Genomic DNA, 19,414 nt, shown 5'->3' on the forward strand with positions numbered 1-19,414 from the left:
GCCCGGGGAGAGGAGAGGAGGAGCGATCCCGGTGGGAACGGGACATCCCGGGGTGGGTGGGTGGGGGGGGGGAAGGTTAATTCGGGCAGCCCAGGTGTGGGCGATGGGATCTCCCGGCAGGGAATAGGGCGCGGTGGTGCGGGGCAGCCCGGGGCAGGGGGCGATGGAGGCGCCGGGGACACCCCCGGTTGCCGGGAGCTGCTGGCAGGACCCGCTGGCGGTGGCGGGCACGACGGGCCGCCCGGTGTGCGGGACGCGGGGCCGGGCGAGCAGGCGCCGGGCGCTGAGCGTTGTCCTGGTGCTGGACCGGCACCCCCCCGCCTGCCCCGCGCTGCGCAGCCTGCGCCAGGCGTGCGGGGAGCTGCGGGCGCGCCTGCACACCCTGCCCTTCGGCACCCTGGCGCTGGGTGACACCCACACCCTGGACCGCTTCTACAACGCAGGTGAGGATGCGCCGCGCTCGGCATCCCCATCACCCCCCACCCCCTGCGCCCGCTCCTCCCGGCGCTCGGGTGGGTCGGTGTTTGCGTTGCTGCCTCCCCCCTGTTGGCTTGCCGGGGCGGCTGGAGCTTTGCTGGGGTGTCTTCATCCCCGGGGTCAAACACACGGGGAAGGGGGGGAGGATTTGGGAATGGGTGTGCTTCCGTGGAGGGTTTGCTCAGGGTTCAGCCCGCTGTGTGTGGGGCTGGCAGGTGCCCCCACTGTGGACTCGGGTGCCCCTGTCTTAGGGGATGCAGACCCCCCCACACACACCGTGGGGTGGCTGACTCCCCTGCCCTGTGGATTGGGGTCCTGGTGTTGGCCTCATGAGCATCCCCCCCATCCTGCCTGCAGACGTGGCCGTGGTGGAGCTGAGTGACTCCGTGTGCCAGCCCTCCCTCTTCTACCACCTGGGCATCCGTGAGAGCTTCAACATGCCCCACAACATCCTGCTGTGCTGCCAGGCTGACCTGCCCCCCCTCCAGGCGCTGCAGGTCAGTGGGGACAGGGACACCCCAGCTGGGAATGGCCCCAAGGGTCTGGAGCATCCGTGCTGGCAGGAGGGGCATCTCCAGCCCCAGCCCAGCCGAGTCCCCACGGTCACATCCTGCTCTGGTAGAAATTTCCTTGTGCCTGGATGGGGTGAGGAGGGGGTGGCTGGGGACCCTGGTGAGCCCCAGAGCTGGGTGCAGGGGGCTGGGCTGGGAATTTGGGAATAGGCGCCTTTCCCTGGGAAAGCAGATTCCTCGGAAGCAAAACCTTCCCTATGGAGTGGCCCAGCCAGAGGGATTCTTGCTGCTCAGGGGGAAAAGGGTGCATGGGAGCACATCCAAACCATTCCCAGAAGTCACCGTGACTCAGAGGAGCTCCCATTCCGAGATGCCTTCCCTGTGCTGGGTTCGGAGAAGCAGCCCTGCCTGGGGGAACTGGTTTCGAAAAGAGCCAGGAGTGTTCACTCTGGAGCGTAATGATGGCAGCCAGAGGATTGTTGTTCCCTACTAATGGCTATGGGAAGGTTATGTTAACACGGCAGCATGGCCCTGGGGAGAGGGGGCTGGCACATGACATGAGTGGAGGGGTTCTCAGCTCAACCCGCACAGCCTCTCACCCCTCCTCCCCTCCCCCAGGGCCTCTGCAGCAGCTACACCTTCATCCCTTACACGGTCACCCCCCAGAACAAGGTTGTCTGCTGCAACACCACAGCCGTGCAGTGCCAGACGGAGGTTTCCCAGCCCAGCTTGGAGATGGAGACCAGCTCCACCCCGCTGGCAGCCCGGCTGGCCCAGCTGCTGGAGGGGATCCCCATGGACTCCTGGTACTGCCGCCCTCCGGCTGCGGGCACCCCCGGAGACCCCGTGGGCTGGTAGCTCTTGGCAGTCAGTCTAAAGCCCCACGGGGGTCTCTGCCCCCCATCCCAGCGGGTACCTTCAGGAGACGATCCGACGGGACATCCGGAGGGCACGGGAAACGCTCCGGGGGGAGCGGCTGAGCCGGGAGCTGTCCCGCATCCAGCAGCGCCTGGACAGCCTGGAGCTGCTCAGCCTGGACATCGTGGTGAACCTGCTCCTCTCCTACCGCGATGTGCAGGTAAGGGCTGGGAGGGGGGGTGGGCAGGGGTCCTGGGGGTGGTACCAGCATCCCAGGGGGGTGCTCTGCACCCGCCTCTTGCTCAGAGGAGCTTTCAACCACCCCCACTCTGGGTTTGGCGAGTCCAGAGGGAGCATCACCCCATGGAGCAAGGGATGGGCACCCCGGGGGGGTGTCTGCCGGCTCAGCCCCACCACTGTCCCCCCCAGGATTACGACGCCATCGTCTCGCTGGTGGAGACCCTGCAGGCGCTGCCGACCTGCGCGGTGGGCGAGCAGCACAACGTCCGCTTCCACTACGCCTTCGCCCTCAGCCGGTGAGCGGTGACGGGGTGCAGGGGAGGGACACACACACCCCGGCATCCCCACGCCATGCGGCTGGGCCGGGGGCCCGGGGGTGATGCCACCCTGCTGCTCACCACACACCGGCCGTGCGTGCCCAGGCGTAACCGCGCCGGGGACCGGGAGAAGGCGCTGTCGGTGCTGCTGCCCGAGGTGCAGCGCGGCGAGGGGGCTGCGCCCGACCTCCTCTGCCTGTGTGGCCGCATCTACAAGGACACGTTCATCAGCTCCGGCCTCACCGACACCGGGGCCAGGGATCGGGCTTTCTACTGGTGAGGCTGGGGACAGGGCTGGGGGCCGCCTGCCTGCCCACCCACCCCTGCTGCTGGAGGGGTTTGGGGGTGGGCTGTGCCCTCCACCTGTTTTTACCCAGGTACAGCAAAGCCTTCGAGCTGGAGCCCAGCCTGCACGCAGGCATCAACGCTGCCGTCCTGCTCGTGGCTGCTGGGCATCGGTTTGAGACCTCAGAGCAGCTGCAGCACATCGGTGGGTGCCCACGGAGGGTTGGGACCAGGCAAGGGGGGGGTCTGTTGGTATCAGGCCACCCCCTGGGTGTGGGGTTACTGGTGGAGAGGTGACGGGGTCCTGCTCCTGTGTCCAGGGGTGAAGCTGAGCTGTCTGCAGGGTCGCAAGGGCAGCCCAGGGGAGCTGCACTACTACTGGGATGTGGGATTCTGCCTCGGAGCTGGCATCCTGGCCAACGACCTCAGCAAAGTCACCCAGGCCTCCGAGAAGCTCTACAAGCTCAACGCCCCGGGCTGGTACAGCACAGCACAGCACAGCACAGCACAGCACAGCACAGCGTGTGCCCACCTGGGCTGGACTGGGTCTCCACTGCTCAGTGGCTGTGCCCCAGGGGGGCTTTAGGGGGGGTAGAGAGTGCTGGGGGGACATAGGGACATCTCTCTCTCTCCTCTCTTACCCTTCCACGTCCCCACAGGTACCTGGTGTCAGTGATGGAGACCTTCCTGCTCTACAAACACTTCCAGAGGAGCCCACAGGTCCCCTCTGCCCAGCAGAAGCTGGCTGATTTCTGGCTGGGCTTCCTCCTCAAGGCATGCCAGCCCTTCAGTGCCACGCTGCGCTGCCCGGTGAGGGGCCCCACAGGACCCCCAGGAATCCCTGGGGATCACCCAATTGTCCAGGCTCACTGGGGATTTGGGGGGGGGGGCACTGAGCAGGTGGGTGGGAGGGTGGGGTGGTGGTGCTGGGGGTGTGTGGGGGGCTCAATTCCCAGTCCTACTGGTGCAGGTCCTGGTCCTGGAGCTCAGCAAGGTCCTGCAGCCAGCGTGGCTGGAGCTGCGCCCTGGCACCGAGGAGCCCGCCCTGTCGCTTGCCCTCCTCTGCCCCACGGAGGAGGTAGGGGCTGGGATGGGGGAGCTGGGGGGGGGGGGGGGGATGACCCCTCCTCATCTGCCCCTTCCCCTGCAGAAAGCACCGTTGAGCTGGACCTTCACAGCCACAGCCATCCGGGGGGTGAGGTGAGCGTGTCCCCTGTCCCCTCGCCACCAGGACCCAGGGTGCCCCCTGTGTGCCCACAGCCCCCCCCCTGCCCCCAGCACTGATGGGGTGGGGGGGGTCATCACCCTCCAGCATCTGCAAGTGTGATGAGCGGGGCTGCTTCCTCTACGTGCTGCACGCAGAGGAGGGTTTCCAGGATTTCCAGCTCTACTTCCCCTCCCAGCAGCACTGCCAGTGGTGAGTGAGAGGGAGGAGGGGGCATGGGGACACCCACATTGCTGGTGGAGGTGTGGGGGACCCCAGGGAGGGCTGGGAGCATGCACGGTGTGGGCTGTTTCTTCTCTACCTTAATTCCCAACCTCTGCAGCTGCATCCCACAGAGGAGGGGGGTGACAGGCTGGGAGGGGGAGCAGGAGCCCCTCTGTGCTGGGGGAGGGGGGTGTCAGTGGTGTCCCCAGTATCCTCACTGGGGCTCAGGGCTGTTCTTGTCCCACTGGCAGGTTCTGTGACCAGATCCAGTCCCTCCTGGCCGAGCAGGCAGCGGGTGGTGAGGAGGTGCCCAGCCCCACACAGCCCATCCTGGAGGTAAGGGGGGGACGGGGGGCAGGACGGGGAGACATGGGGGGCACAGGCTGCCACCCCCCATCACTGCCACCCCCCCTCTGTGCCCGCAGTACAGGTATGAGTACTCAGAGGCGGGCGAGCGGGTGGTCCTGGGCAAGGGCACGTACGGGGTGGTCTACGCCGGGCGCTGCCTCAGCAACCAAGTGCGCATCGCTATCAAGGAGATCCCGGAGCGGGACAGGCGGTGGGTGCCGTGCTGGGGAGGCCTGGAGGGTGCTGGGTCCCCGGGCAGCCCCTCACCCTGGCATCCCGCTGCCCAGGTTCTCACAGCCCTTGCACGAGGAGATCGCCTTGCACAAGCGCCTGCGGCACCGCAACATCGTGCAGTACCTGGGCTCCCTCAGCCAGGGCGGCTTCATCAAGATCTTCATGGAGGCGGTGCCGGGAGGTGGGCAGTGCTGGGGCTGGGTTTGGGGGGCAAAAAGGGGGGCACATGGACACACGTGTGGCCTAAATGGGGGGTCTCTCTCTCTCTCTCTCTCTCTCTTTCCAGGGAGCCTCTCGTCCCTGCTGCGCTCCAAGTGGGGCCCACTGAAGGACAACGAACCCACCATCATCTTCTACACCCGCCAGATCCTCAACGGGCTCAGCTACCTCCATGACAACCACATCGTGCACCGAGACATCAAGGTGAGGATGGGGGAGGCACAAAGCCTGACACCCCCCCCGTCCCCATCTCAGGGAGCACTGGGGAGCCCAGAGCAGCCCTTCCATACCCAAAGCCCTTGGGGTGCTGCCCAACACCCTACATGAGCTCTGGGTTTTACTCTGGGGTGCTCTGCCCACCCCAGGGGGACAACGTCCTCATCAACACCTACAGTGGGGTGCTGAAGATCTCCGACTTCGGTACCTCCAAGCGCCTGGCGGGCATCAGCCCCAGCGCAGAGACCTTCACGGGTGAGGGCGAGCGGGGACGGGGCTGCCCCAGCTCGGGGGGGGGGGTGGGACACTGAGGACCTTGTACCTTGAGGGGGAGAACCCACCCAAGGGCAGTTTGGGTGCTGGATATGGGCTCCTCTCTCCCCACCCATTGTCTCCCCAGGCACCCTGCAGTACATGGCCCCGGAGATCATCGACCAGGGGCCGTGGGGCTATGGGAAGCCGGCTGATATCTGGTCCTTGGGCTGCACCATCATCGAGATGGCCACGGGCAAGCCCCCCTTCTATGAGCTGGGCAGCCCCCAGGCTGCCATGTTCAAGGTACCCCTGGGCTTGGGAAGGGGATGGGGGGGGGGGTCCCCAGGTCCCCCATTGCCAGCCCCTTCGCACCCCACGAGTGGCTCCCCCTCCCCAGGTGGGCATGTTCAAGATGCACCCGGAGGTGCCCGTGTCCATGTCGGAGCAGGCCAAGGCCTTCATCCTGCGCTGCTTCCAGGCTGACCCAGCCCAGCGGGCGACGGCAGCGGCGCTGCTGCGGGACCCCTTCCTCACCAGCACCAGGGGGTCCCGCAGCCGGGCCCTGCCCCAGGTACAGGGTGAGTCTGGGGGTGCAGGGATGGGGGGGGTCTGGCACGAGCTGCTAAATAACCATCTCCATCATCCCATGGCAGGCGATACCCCCAGCCTGGGGCAGCAGGATGAGGATGAGGAGGGCAGTGATGGGAGCAGGGGCGGTACCTCAGCCAGGCAGGACACCCCGGTGAGGGGCACAGAGGGCAGCCCCCTGCTCCTGTGCCACCCCAGCGATGCAGCCACCAGCCACAGCTGCTTGGGGTAGGGTACCCTGTGCATGGGGGGGCTGAGGGACCCTGGAGGGGGCGGGGTGTGTGTGTGTGTGTGTGTGCTCAGCTTCTGCCTCCCACGATGCCATGTCCCAGCATCACAGCCCACAGTGTGCCAGGGCATCACATCCCCCCATTACAGACGGGGGGCGTTGCAGGAGACCCCCCCTGCCCTCTGCCAAGCCCAATGGCCGTGTCCACCCCAAGGCCACGCTCCTAAATGCCCAAGGCTGGGGCTGGGAGGGGCAGTGCCAACCCTCCCACCTCCCCCCAGCACTGCCCAGGACTCAGCCGGCTCCGACCGCAGCCCGTGCCCATCCTGTCCCGAGGACAGTGGGACCAGGTTCCTGCTGCGCAAGGACAGCAAGCGCCGCGCCACGCTGCACCGCGTCCTCAGCGCCGAGGCACCCGCCATCGTCGCTGCCCTGGAGGAGAGCCAGGTGGGTGCTGGGCGCCTGGGATAAGGGGTAGGGGGCTGCCTGGCAGCTGGGCAGGGGGTTGGCATGGGGGCACCCCCTGAGCATCCCCCAAGCACCCCCCGAGCATCCCCTGAGCACCCCCTGAGCATCCCTGGGGACCCCCCGAGCATCCCCCAAGCACCCCCCGAGCATCCCTGGGGACCCCCTGAGCATCCCCCCCTGCCCACCCAGAGCGCAGCAGGTGCCAGGTTGGGCCCGGAGCATCTCTCCCAGCTGCTGAGCTGCCTGCGGAGCTACATCCAGTGCCCCAGCCAGCACCAGCTGCTCCAGGACCTGCTGGCTCTGCAGACCCAGCTGCAGGCGGAGGGGCTGGGCCTCCCCCACCTCCAGGCTCCCCTCTTCGGTTTCCAGGCAGCGGTGAGTGCCCGGCGGGGCGGTGGGGTGCTGGGTGGGCCGTGTCGGGGTGCTGGGTGGGCCGTGTCGGGGTGCTGTGATGCCCCAGGGGCTGTGGTCCTGCCAGGTGAGGGGTGTCCTGCGCCGGCACCACATCAAACCCCACTGGATGTTCGCGCTGGACGACGCGGTGAGCCAGGCGGTGCAGGCGGCTCTCGCCCTGCTGCTGAGAGGTGGGTGTACCGAGGGGGTGGCCAGGGTGCAGAGATGGGTCCCACCACCATGGCAGGGGAAAGAGGGGGGCTAGGGGACTTTGTGGGGCTGGGAAAGGGATCTGAGGGGGAAAAATGGGGCATCCCTGGCTGGGCCCAGCTCCCTGTTTTGTCTGACGCCATCGGGCACCTCGCTGTGCCCACCACCCACAGACCTGGCACCACAGGCTGGATGCCTGGGGGTCGATGGCACCAAGGACAGGAGTGGTGAGGACAACCCCGTGCCGCTGAGGGTGTTCTTCCCCAGGAGCCAAACCCAGCAGGACAGCACCAATTCGGGGCTCAGCACCACTTCGGGGCTCAGCACCAGCCCCAGCACCCCTGTGCCACCCCTGCAGGCATCCTCAGTGCTGGTGGCAGAGCTCTGCCACCTCCGCACGGAGACGGGCAGGTAGAGCTTCAGTGGGTCTTATACCCCCCGTGCCAGTCCATGCCCCTGGGTGCCAGTCTGTGCCCCCCCCATGCCCATCTGTGCCCCCCATGCCAGTCTGTGCCCTGCTCTCCCCAGGCTGCTCCAGGAACTGGCCGAGAAGGAGCAGGAGTGGCAGCGGCTGGTGCAGTTGAGGCTTCACTTGGGGGATGATGCCAGCCCAGTCCCCAGCTGCCCCCAGCGCCGTGGGGAGCACAGGGACGTCCCCCCGGGGTGCTGCACCCCAGGGCAGGCTCTCTCACCACAGCCCCCCCAGGAACACGCTGACCCCCTCCTCCTCGCGTGGCTGCAGCGGCTCGGCACAGACCCAGCCACCACGGCCACGGTGAGGCCCCTGGGGCACACGGAGCTATGCAGGGATGGGGGTCACACCCCCCCCACCCCAGCACTGCCCCCGAAACACCCCTGCTGCCTCCCACAGCTCCTCGCCCATGACTTCACCCTGCGGGACCTGCTGGGCTGTGCCACCCGTGACGACCTCTTCTACGTGGGCATCAGGTACCCCCACCCTGGCTGCCCCTCCTGGGTGGGGAGGGCAGGGGAGCAGTGCTGGGGGGCACAGCGCTGGGTGCCCTCCCTCTCACCCCTCCATGTCCCAGCAGGAGGGGTCCAGCGTACCGGCTCTGGGCAGCCATCCTGGAGCATCGTCGGAGCCTTGGCCAGGGGGACGTGGAGTGAGCCCCTACCCCAAGGCTGTGCCATAGCCTCAGGGGTCCCAGCCCCACACCCCTGGGGCTGCCTCCACAGGGGCTGGATGGTGAGGGAGGGCACAGCCCCATGCCAGGAGTGGGCAGATGCTGCGGCTCCAGCTCTGTGCCGGCTGGAGAAGTTTGGGGTACGGTGCCCAGAGCAATAAACAGCTGCCCAATGTGCCCTCCAGTGCCACTTCATTGCTGCTGAAAGGGGAGGGGGGCACAGACCCCAGCCCTGCACACGGATGCTCTGGGCTCGGCCCTGTCCCCCCCACCCCAGGTCCCACAGTCCCACTGGCACCAGGTGATGCTCTGAGGTGGGGGGGGGTGGGGTGTGGGGGCTACACCCGCGGGACCAGGTTGGTCCTTAGGGGCAGCAGCGCTTCCACCCACTGCCCGGGCTGCTGGAGCAGCCGCCCCCACACCCCCCGCTCCTCCGCCGTCGAGTCCATCCAGCCCACCGGCAGCCCGTAGCTGCTCCCTGCAGAGAGACCACCCTGTCACCCTTCTGGCCACTCCCCTGCTGTCACCCCCACTACAAGCCCTGGAGGGGTGCCTGCCGCACTCTGGGTGGGCAAGGGGGATGCTCGGGGGATGCTCGGGGGGTGCCCCCGTGCCCAGGTGCCCCCTCCTCACCTGTGCCCAGGCTGAGCCGGATGCCGCCCAGCTGGCGCTTGGCGAAGGCTTCGTGGTGCCAGAGGGTGAACTCTGCACAGGCCTCGGCCAGGTCCTTGGCCTGGAAGCCGTCGTACACCATGGTGTGGTTGAAGAGGGGGTTGAGGCTCCTCTTCACCACCCGCGTCTTCTGCCGGCTCGCCTTGCTGTCATCCGGCAGCACGTAGCTGGGGAGGGGGGGGGGAGGTGGGGGTGGTGGGACACCAGCTCCTCTGGGTGCCCCCCCCCCCATCCCCTCCCCCAGGGTGCTGTCACCCCTTCCTACCACTGCACGAAGGCATCCACGGTGCCGCTCTGCAGAGGGATGAGGCTCTGAGCATCCTTCACCCAGATGTGCAGCTCGCCCGTGGGTGGCAGCCCCTCACCTGCAGGGAAAAGGAGTCAGGGGCACCCTGACATGCCAGACACCCCCCCCGGCTCCCCCCCCATCAAGTGCCCATGGGCCCCTCTCACCTTCTGAGCCGCTGGGGATGAACTTCAGTGCCAAGTTGAGGTTGCCCCGGCTGGCGAGGCCGTCTGAGGAGATGGGCATCTGGAACGGATGGGGGGCAGGGGGATTACGGGGGGGGAGCTGGGGATGGGGATGGGGTGGGCTGGGGGGGGGGCAGGGACTCACCCGGGGCTGGAGGCTGAACCACTCAGGGCGTGTGTTGGCCCAGTCCCAGGCGCCCAGCGCGATCTCCACCTCCCCTAGGAAGAGGTTCCTGCTCAGGCTGTCATGGTGCCACACCGAGAGGTTCAGGGTCCGTCCCTGCAGGTCCCTCTTCTCCAGCTTGTACTGGTGGGGAGGGTCACAGCCGGGGTGAGGGCACAGTGAGGGGCCACCCCACCCATCCCCAAACCCCCCAAAGCAGGAGGATCCCCCCCAAAGCGGGGCTACAAACCTTGAGGGTCTCGTTGAAGATGGGGTCCAAGCTCCTCTTGCGCACCGTGGTCTTGCGCTTGCTGCGGTTGGACTTGTCTGGCAGCAGGTAGGTCTTGATGTACCTGGAGCCCAAAAACGGGGTGGGTGCCATAGGTACCCCCCTGGGCACGGCTGCTGGGGGGGTGGGACGGACACTCACGGGTCCGAGCGCTGCTTCTTGGCCTCGGCCAGCTCGCGGCACCGCAGCACGTGGACCTGCAGCTCCTTCTTGGCCGGGTCGTAGCGCAGGGAGAACTGGACGCAGCCCCGCACGGCCACGCTGCCCAGCTCCCCCTCGCTGTACAGGCTCATCAGGCTGCCGCTCAGCTGCGGGGCAGGGGGCAGGGTCAGGGGGGCTGCAGAGGTGACCCCCCCACCCTCCACACACACATACACACACCCCCTCCACCCGGCCCCGTACCGTGGAGGAGCTGAGGCTGGACACGGAGGAGCTGGCGGTCAGCTGGCTGCTGGGGGATGTGTGGCCGTTCTGTGGAGACCTCCGGCCTGGGGATGCCTGACCCACCTCAGGGGGTCCTGGGCCCTGGAAATGCAAAGCAAAAAGGGGTCAGCACCCCCACCCAGCCCCCCCATCCCCATCCCGGGCTTCTGAGGGCACCCAGCTCCCAGCAAGTGCCGGGTGCTTGGGCACAGAATGTGCTGTGATGGCTGTGCACAGCCCATACAGCCTCTCCCAGCCCCATAGAGCCCCCCCACCCCCAGCCTCATACAGACCCACACCCCCTCCCCAGCCCCATAGAGCCCCCCAGACAACCTGCCCAGCCTCGGGGCCGCTGTGTGCCGAGTCAGGCTCCTCCTCATCTTCCTCCGTGCTGGATGTGCTGAAGGGGTTCCCCCCTACAGTGGGGGCATGATGGGGGGCTGGGGGGAAGGAGGAGGCTAGTGAACGGTGCTGGGGGGCTCTGAACCCCCCCAATCTTGACAGCACCGCCCCCCTCCCCCATGGTTACCAGGCTGGGCCGGGATGTGCTGCTCCCTCGCAGGGCTGTCACCCCTCTGCAGGGGCTGTGACACCGGGGTCCCCTCTGGAGCCAGGGCCGTGGGGCTGGGCTGTGAGGTGGCAGGTGGGGAAGGCTGAAAAGGGGCACCCCTGACACCCCCCACTCCCCTCAGCCTCCTCGAGGTCCTTGGGGACAGGGTGGGGAACATCCTGCGTGACATCCCCCATCGCTCCCCATCCCGTGGGGTCCAGGATCACGGTGATGCTGCAGCTCCAGGGCCACAGCAGTGAGGGTGACCCAGGGCCCCAACCCCCTGCCCCAGCCCATCACCAGGGTGTCAGGTCCCAGCCACAGACTCTGTCGTGCTGGTTCAACCCCCCACCAGGCACCAACCTGGGGCTCTGTGGCCGCCTGCGCCTCCTCCGTCACGGGGCTGTGAGAAGAGACAGTAACGAGTTTCTCTGGACTCAGCAGCAGGCTAACGAGCCCTCCCCCCATCCCCATCCCCACTGGTTATAGAGCTGGGGTCTGACAGGATCCTGAACCCCCAGGATGTGGACAGACAGACACCAGGATGTGGACAGACGTGAACAGACACTGGGTCGGTGCAGCTTTGGCTGTGCCTTCCCCTGCACCATAGGCTCTGCTCTGGCTTCCCCACCTCCATGCCTGTGCCACCTTCAGCCAGACACCAAGGAGAGACCCCCGCTCCCCCCTTCGCCCTCCCTCACCTCTCCTCCGGCTCCGACACACCATCCTCATCCTCCTTCTCCTCTGCCAGCGGTTCACCGATGGCCTCCAGCTCGCCCAGGCTGGGGCTGCACTCCGTGTCCCCCGCTCCTGGGGACAGCGGGGACCTCAGCGGGTTGAGCCCCAGCCCCCCCTGTCCTTCCCCCCATCCCGTATCCCCATCCCTCACCTACCCCGGGGCCGCCTCCTGCGGCGGATGGAGGCCCGGACCAGGTCGGAGCCCAGGTGGTGCCGGTGGCGCTGGGCGCGGGCGTCGCAGAACCAGTCCCCGGTGAGGGTCCGCAGCTGCGCCGGGTCCGACACCGACTTGCGGAGCTTGCTGGTGGCGGGAGGGTGGTGCTGGGTCCCCCCACCCCAGGGCTGCCACCAGCCCCCACAACACCATCCCCATCTCCCTTCCCAAGCGGTTGATGGAGCCACCATGATCGGCACAGGGACCACCACCCGCTGCATCCAGGGGGTGTGGGACCCCCCAGTGATGGGTGACCCACCGTGGGGCTGCACCCTGGTCAAGCTCCCCTCCCTGGGGGAAAGGGGACCCCCAGCCTGGCTGTTAGGTCCCCAGGGCTGGCTGCCTTTGAGGGGTTTACGCTGTCACCAGTGGGGATGCTGAGCAGGGGACCCCCCCTCCTCACCTGACGCGCCCCTCGTCGCAGCGGCGCAGCTGCCAGTCGCGGCGCAGCACCTCGGCGATGGCGCGATGCTCCTCGTCCGTCAGGAAGCTCAGGTCCAGCAGCGCTTCAGCCCCCGGCTCCAGCGCCATGGTGGGGTGGGGGGGCACGGCAGGGGCACCCCAGGGCGCTGGCCTGGGGGGGTGCTGAGGAGCGGGGTGCTGCGCAGGGGGGAGCTCAGCGTGCCGGGCATGCACCAGCGACACCAGCATCTGGAGAGAGAGCTCGGGGCTGCTTTGGGCTGGGACTCATCCTGACCCTCTGCAGAGAAAGACACAGAGTGGAAGCTCAGCACACACCCCCAACCCCTGCCACCCTGCACCCCAAAACACCCCCGGGACCCCCAGCAGGGGCAAACCAAGGGCAGGCTGCTGGCAGCCCTGCCACTCCCACTGCCAGGCCCCGTGCCAGGCCCAGCCCTGCTGCTGCCGGGGTTCCTGCCCGCAGACCTGTTTGCAAAGGGTGTTTGCTCAGGGCCAGCTCTGCCCCTGCCTGCTTTCCCACGGGCTCCACCGGCTGCCACGGCACGAGATGGGCGGCAAAAGGGGGCTTGGCTGGCCCCTCGTTGGGCTTAGACCAAGCCAGGCTGAGACCGTACTCAGCTCATCACAGCTCCCAGGGCGCAGGGTGCAGCGGGGGTTCTTGCCCCACTGCCCGGTGTTGCCTCACCAGGGCCCTTCCTGGCCCCGGTGTTGGGAAAGCGCTGCCCAGGATGCTGAGGGCAGGAAATTGCAGCAGTGCTGGGGCAGAATCAGTCCTGCTGCCCCCCCCAGCACCCCCAGCACCCTGGGACGTGAGCACCAGCACAGCCACACCCTGGCACGGCCATGGGGCTCGGACACCCGGCTCCTGGCCCAGCCCCACACACAGGTGCCCTTATTCCAGCCCTGTGGGTCACCCTGTCCCCAGCCCCACGGGTGTCCCAGCTCCGGGGGAGGGGGGGATCTCAGACATCCCCCCACCCCTGGGGACCACGGTGCAGATGGGATGGGTGCCAACCCCACCGTGGAAACCTCAACCCCAGCACCAGGGACCTCCCCCTGTACGACCTGGGCACCCCCCAGCATCCCACCCAGGGAGACCCTGCACCCACCCTGCTGCACCGGGGCTGGGGCGGGGGGGTCTCGGGAGACACGTACCGGCTCTCGCCGGGTCTGGGACGCTGCTGCCGCTGCCTCCCCGCCGCAGCCGGGCTCGTATCCTGTTTACTGGGTGTCCCCGCACCCCGGAACAGAGCCGGCACCCAAAAAAAGCCACCCGGGTCTGGGGACCCCGGCAGGTGGGTGCAGGTGGGTGGGGAACACGCACCCCCCGTCCCGCGGGGGGGGGCGGCACCTGCCCCCCACCCCTGCAGACCGGTCAAACCAGTCGGACCTCCCGGTGAAGCACAGCTGGGGGGGGGGGGCACCCCCTTCCCTTGTGCCCGCCACGATGTGGGGGGACGGAGAGTGTGAAACAACCCCCCCCACCTCTCCCCCCAAAAGCCACCCAGGCTCAGCCCTCCTGAGACCCCCCCCAGGCTCAGCCCCCCCGGGGACCGGCAGGTCCCAAGCGCCCCACCACAGCCCAGGGCTGCACCCCCAGCGCCCCCCCCGCCCCAGCACCGGGGGTCCCGGAGCCCATCACCGCGGCCTCAGACCCCGACCAACCCCCCCCCCCGGCCGGTACCGGCACAGCGAGGGGGCTGTGACAGCCACCGCTGAAGTTCGGGTCCCCGAGACCCCATCCCGCCCCCCCTCCGCGGGGCTCAGACCGAGCTGGGGGGGGGCCGCGCCCCCTGAGCAGGGCGAGAGCAGCCGGACCCACCCCCCCCCAACCCCCCCCTTCTCCTCCCCACCTCCCGCCCCAGGGTGCCGGTCCAGCCCCGCCACGGGGCGAGCGGTGGGGTCAGTCCCACGGCCGCCCTTACCTGGCCAGACTGTGTGTGGGGGGGTCACTCGTGTCCCCCCCCCAGCGCCCCACGGGACCCTCGCGCAGCCGGTGCCCCCGGTCCCCTCCCCCGGGCCGGGCCGGGCGAGCCGCGGGCGCGAAGGAAAGCAGGGACTGGAGCCGGCAGCACCCGCCGGACGGGACTGAACTGGGCTGAACTGGGCTAAACTGGGAGGCGTCAGGCTCCCCAGAAAGGGGTGGCGCGGAAGGGGAGCACCCCCGGGGGAGGGGGGGACCCCAAACCCGAGGGATGCTCGAAGCCGAGGGCGCGGGTGTGGGGATGGGACCCCCCCCCCGCCCCTTGCCCCCCCCCGCCACCTCACCCAGGGGTTCTGGGGAGCACGCGGGGCAGGATGTGGCCTCGGGGTGCTTTATCCGGAGCAGTCTGGGAGAGCTCCTGGGCTGAACTGGGCCGACTGGTCTCCACTGGGTGGGGTGTGGGGGGAGCAGAAAGTCTGCACTCCCTGCTCCCCTCCCCAAACCACCCAAGTGTGGGCCAGCCTGGGCTGCCCCACAGCTCCCATCCCACTCCCAGCACAAAGCCGGGTGCTCAGCCCCACGCAGGATGAGCCCAGCAGTGCCGGGCAGGGGTAACCCCAGCACCCAAGGCAGCAGCATCCCTCCCCGGCACAGCGGGGGTTCGTGCCTCAGTTTCCCTTGATCTCAGGCTCCTGTCACCCAGCAGCAGCCACCTGGCAGCAGCGCTGCTCACGGGACCGCAAGAAAAGGGGATTATTTTTAGCGTAGTTTCTAAGGAAATGAGACTTCAGCAACAGCACTTGTCTGTCTGTCTGTCAGCCACCCTCTCCTTCCTCCCCTCGCTGGGAGGAGAGCCTGAGCCACTGGAAATGCAGTCGGGGGGTCAGGTCTCTGCTGGGGGGTGATGGTTTGGGGGCTGTCGTGGTGCTGGGACAGCCGGGGTGGGCACCAAGCCCCTGCAGTGCATCCCGGACCCCTCGAACCAGCAACATCCAGAGAGAGAAACGTTTGTCACCTGCGGCTGGGACAGGAAAGGATGTGGCAGGATCTGTCCCCCGCTCCTGGATCTCCGGGGACAGACGGATTGATGGACGGATGGTACCTGACACCCGGGTGATGGGCTGGCTCGATGGGGCCAGCCCTGAGCACAGCACAGCACAGCCAGAGCTGCAGCCTGTGGCCGGAGGTGTGGGGAGCGGTGGGTGACATCCTGCGGTATGTGGCCCCGCCCCTGGGGACTCAGAGGTGTGGTGAGTTTCCTGGGTCTCAGCTGCAGCCGCTGCAGTGCCTGTGGGGCAGAGCTCCCCTCAGCGCTGTGGGGGGGGCCGGGCCCGAGGCTGTGTCAGGCGGGTGACACCCAGGAACACCCTGGCCAGGGGCACAAGGTGCTGGCTCAGCCCCTGGGGACCAGTTTCCTTGCAGACACCCCAGAGGAAACCAGGCAGCTGTGACGGCCCCGCCAAGCCCAGCTCCGGCCACATCCCAAACCAGCATCCCAGGGAGCATCCCCCCCTTCATCCTCTGGGTGCTGGGTGCCCCGTGCTGGGTGCTGGCAGCATCCCCAGGGGTGTGCAGAACAGGTTCTGCCTCATTTCTGCGCTGGGTGTTTGGAGGGAGCGGGGGTGAGCAGCAAGTCCTGTCCCGCTCCCCAGCCCTGCTCCCCCCGGGACTCGTTCTGCGGGTCCACCTGGATCTCCCGGGCAGGGAGCACGTGCAGGAGCATCCCAGCATCTCACCCTCGTGGGGGTTTGAGGGGGGGGAGCGGGGCAGCAGCTGCAGCACCGGTGTCTGAGGGCACCCAGGGTGGGCTGCAGGGCTGGGGGCAGTGAGGGAAACAGGCTTAAGGCTCCACAGCCACCGGTTGCCAAGAGCGAGAGTCCCCCAGGACCCAGCTCTGGCCTCTGGATCCTGGTGTGACTGAAAATCAGCTGCTGCATTAGCAATCACTGTGGCATGTGGAGGCACAGGGTCCCCAGCTCCCAGTTCAGGCAGCGGGGTCCTGCTGGGACAGGGGAAGAACAAGGCTGGTGCTTCACATCCCACCCTGCACCCCGCATCCTGCCCTGCATCCCTCATCCCACTCTGCGCCCCGTTCCTTCCCTGCTCCCAGCTGGCAGCCAGGCCCCAGCTCCTGCTTGCAGGGAAAGGGAAGATGGGGACTCAGCCCTGACAGGGGCAAAGAGTCCAGAGGCCCCACGGAAAGAGAGGTGGGAGGTTCAGTGGAAGGTTCGGTTCTCCAGCAGCCTGCTAGAGGGGGCTCAGCTGCCCCAGCCAGGCCACACTCTGGCATCAGCAGAGGAGGTGGGGGCAGGGCCCCAGCTTCCAGCCCCACATTACAGCCTGCATGTTTCCTGCTGCAGCAGTTGGGTCCCCCCAGGCCCCAAACCCCCCTTTCCAGCAGAGCACAGCGAGGGGCCAGCTCGTAAAATCAAAGAAGGGGGAGGTTAGGGGGGGGATACAGGAGGTCTGGCTCCAGCCACGCTGCCTTGGGGCAGGGGAACCAACCCAGCTGATGGCCAGGAGGAGGAGGAGGAGAAGAGACATTTCACTTGGAGACATCCACAGAAATAAGTTTATTTCCCCTACCGTCAGGATTATGAAACCACAGAAGCAGTTTAAATATTTACAAAGTAATCCAGCGCCCCACAGAGATCAAGAGAACAAAGGATGAGGGTACGGAGGGCTCGGCCCTCGCCGGAGAGCAACAGCAACGCCACGGGGCTCTGCAGGGCAAGCGCGTGCGGAGGGAGCGGAGGGGACGCAGAGCTGGGGCCTGGGAGGTGAAGGACGGGGTGAACCTTGAGCGTGGCTACTCGAGGGGGCACTGGGAGATGCTGGGTGGGAGATGGAGGAAGCTGTGAGGAGAGGCAATTCCCTGCACAGCTCCCAGGCCAAGGCAGCAGCCGGCTCCTTGCGCAGCCGCACCGAGCGCCGCCGGGGTCTCTCCGCAGCCCCTGACGCTGCTGCAGGGCAGGGAGACCATAAAGCCCACCAGCTCACGCCCAGCCCACCCGCCTGGCCCAGCACCCAGCTCTGCAGCACCACCGTTCACTGGGCACCCAGCTGGGGTGTGCAGGCCAGGCCTGTCCCTCCCCCTGCCCGTGTCCCCTCCCAGAGCCCCCTTGTGCTCTGGCCCCTCGAGCAGCTGGTGCTCCCAGCGGGGCCGATGCCCAGGAGCCGCCTCCATGTGACACCTGGATCGGGCAGAACAGCGTTAGGAGCAAAGGAGGAGCCCCCAGGGACGGGGGGGAATGGCACTCCAGTGTTTGCAGAAGTCCTGGGAGCTGGGGGCTGTGCCCAGCAGCCCCACACCCAGCCTCCCCTGACAGCTCCAGCCTCCCCCAACAGCTCCCAGCCTCAGCTTTGGCAACGTGTGAACAGCTTATCCACAGAACACTGAGTCAAGGTGAGAGACAGCCCCAAGAGTCTCTAGTTATTGCTACTGGGTAAGAGGGGCTGGCTTCAGCCCGGGACCAGGGACTCTGAGAACTCCTGCTGCAACGGGGACCAGGCAGAGGAGGAATCCCTCCCGTGGGGCTGGCTTGTCCAGGGACACGCTGGCCAGTGGCTCACGGAGCAGAGACCTCAGCAACACAGGGCAGCTGGGTGAGACACTGTCCTTCCATCCTAAGGTTCTCTCTGATCACAACCTCAGCTTCCCCACCAGCCCCAGCACCCTCCCGCCCACTCCCAGCACAGGAAGGGCTGTATGGTGCAGCACCCATGGGTGTTTGGGTCTGGGGGAGCTGGGGAGAGCTCCCCCACCCGCCCCCCAGGGCGGCACCAGCTGGAGCACAACTGGGCACTGAGGAAGAGGGGGAGGTTTGTGGGGCTGTTTGAGAGCAACTGAGGAAACGTGAAAGAGGCAGGAGGAGCTGGAGAGGCACCTGGGGACAGGTCTGTGCCGGCGGGGTGACGGTGAATGAGCTGCCTGGTCAGAGCTGGGGGAGGGTGGGAGGTGGAGAGGAATGTTCCTGCCAGCCCTGAGCAGCCCAGAAGGTGGAAACCCCTCAGGTGGGGGAGCAAAGAGCTGCCCTTCCAAGGCAGGAGTGGAAAGTTCTCTCCTTCCCCAGCAGAAGAGGGAACCTGCCCAGCCTTCAGCAGCACGTTAAGCAGTGTCTGCAGGCCAGGGCCAGAGCACCACCCCTCACCCCAGCAGGGGCTCTGGGTCACATCCAAACTACCTCCTGCCTAGCACCCAGGAACATCCCACCCCCTGGAGCCCATCCTGCCCGGCCCTGGGCTCTACAGCCCCCCAGCCAGAGCAGCACTCCTCACATCCAAGCCAGCCCTGCAAAGCACTTTTGCACCCCAGGAAGGAGAGAGACTTTCTAATTCCCCCATCCTGGAACCAGTCACCAGAACATGGGGATCTCCCAGTCCCTCCACCTTAATCTCAGACAGCCCCACAAAGGGGGTCACAGGTTCTGCTCCCACACTCTCCCCCTTCACTGTGCCCCAGGAACAGCCCTGCTGCTGCCACCACCACCACCTCCGCGGGCTCAGGGACGCTGCCCCACGCCGAGTCCCAGGGATCAAAGGAAAGCAAACAGCTCGTGAGAAGCCAGGAGGGGCAGGGAAGCTGCATGTTCTCTGGCACCAGCTACAAGGGACTGAGCAGCAGACTCCTGGCCCTGCAGCAGGCCCAAGCCAGTCCCTCAGCTTTCCTGCTGCTCCGGGCTCTCCGGCTGGACCGGCTGGGTTTGCCCTGCCAGGAGCATCCCATGACCAGCCCCTTTCTGGCACAACTGGGGAGACTCTGCACCCCCAGGAGGAACCCCAGAACCTCCCCTTTGGAGTGTGTGCTACCAGAGAGCCGTGTGAAAGGGAAAGAACAACTTCTTGGAGACTGGGAAATCCGAGGAAGAGTCTGGCAGAGTCTGGCAGGGGAGAAACCTGGTGATCAGAGAGAACCTCATCAGCTGGTGCTCTGAGCCAGGAGGCAGCGTGTGCCTGTGGCTTCCCTCCATGCTGGAAGCAAAGGTGCCCCCGTTTCCTTCCCCAAACCAGCCTCTACCCACCCAACTGCAAAGGGAACGTATTCAGGGAGAGCAGGAGGCTCCAGGAGCCCTGACACCGGGAGACACCGTCCACAGAAATAAACAGAAGGGGAAGAAGCCAGTC

General features: G+C 67.1%; 2 protein-coding genes across 3 annotated transcripts; one reads left to right on the plus strand and one right to left on the minus strand.

Annotated features, from left to right (window-relative positions):
- Positions 1-163: 163 nt before the first annotated feature.
- On the plus strand, positions 164-8,406 carry MAP3K6 (mitogen-activated protein kinase kinase kinase 6; the record flags this gene model as incomplete). The annotated part of the gene is made up of 27 exons (XM_084274144.1): positions 164-443; positions 835-974; positions 1,608-1,795; positions 1,899-2,067; positions 2,277-2,383; positions 2,510-2,680; positions 2,782-2,894; positions 3,010-3,169; positions 3,349-3,499; positions 3,660-3,767; positions 3,840-3,889; positions 4,002-4,106; positions 4,370-4,454; positions 4,544-4,677; positions 4,754-4,881; positions 4,987-5,123; positions 5,285-5,390; positions 5,536-5,693; positions 5,788-5,968; positions 6,044-6,206; positions 6,489-6,654; positions 6,865-7,050; positions 7,154-7,259; positions 7,452-7,689; positions 7,807-8,053; positions 8,150-8,226; positions 8,328-8,406. 27 exons carry the CDS (start codon positions 164-166, stop codon positions 8,404-8,406), a joined length of 3,933 nt encoding a protein of 1,310 aa, XP_084130270.1.
- Positions 8,407-8,676: 270 nt separating this feature from the next.
- Positions 8,677-13,573, minus strand: SYTL1 (synaptotagmin like 1). Of its 2 annotated transcripts, none has more exons than XM_084274209.1 (15): positions 13,522-13,573; positions 12,347-12,594; positions 11,885-12,030; positions 11,693-11,801; positions 11,355-11,394; positions 10,971-11,070; positions 10,775-10,881; positions 10,421-10,543; positions 10,160-10,326; positions 9,980-10,082; positions 9,712-9,873; positions 9,549-9,627; positions 9,361-9,460; positions 9,057-9,262; positions 8,677-8,901 (listed from the first exon to the last, which is right to left on the minus strand). In XM_084274209.1, the coding sequence occupies exons 2-15, from the start codon at positions 12,592-12,594 to the stop codon at positions 8,762-8,764; spliced, it is 1,830 nt and encodes a 609-aa protein (XP_084130335.1). In that variant the 5' UTR covers positions 13,522-13,573; the 3' UTR covers positions 8,677-8,761. The 2 variants fall into 2 exon arrangements, with proteins under 2 accessions (XP_084130335.1, XP_084130334.1); XM_084274208.1 differs by having other exon boundaries at positions 12,347-12,643; positions 13,522-13,558.
- Between the last annotated feature and the right edge of the window lie 5,841 nt (positions 13,574-19,414).

Source organism: Gallinula chloropus (genome assembly GCF_964237585.1).
Source record: "Gallinula chloropus genome assembly, chromosome: 22".
NCBI classification, from domain to species: Eukaryota; Metazoa; Chordata; class Aves; order Gruiformes; family Rallidae; genus Gallinula; species Gallinula chloropus.

Excerpts from the sequence above, each read along its gene's own strand:
- SYTL1 (XM_084274209.1), bottom strand. The coding sequence starts at position 12,594 with ATGCTGGTGTCGCTGGTGCATGCCCGGCACGCTGAGCTCCCCCCTGCG. Across the intron at positions 9,874-9,979 it reads TCTTCAACGAGACCCTCAAG|TACAAGCTGGAGAAGAGGGA; the intron begins GTTTGTAGCCCC and ends CCTCCCCACCAG. Across the intron at positions 9,263-9,360 it reads GTGGATGCCTTCGTGCAGTG|CTACGTGCTGCCGGATGACA; the intron begins GTAGGAAGGGGT and ends CCCCCTCCCCAG.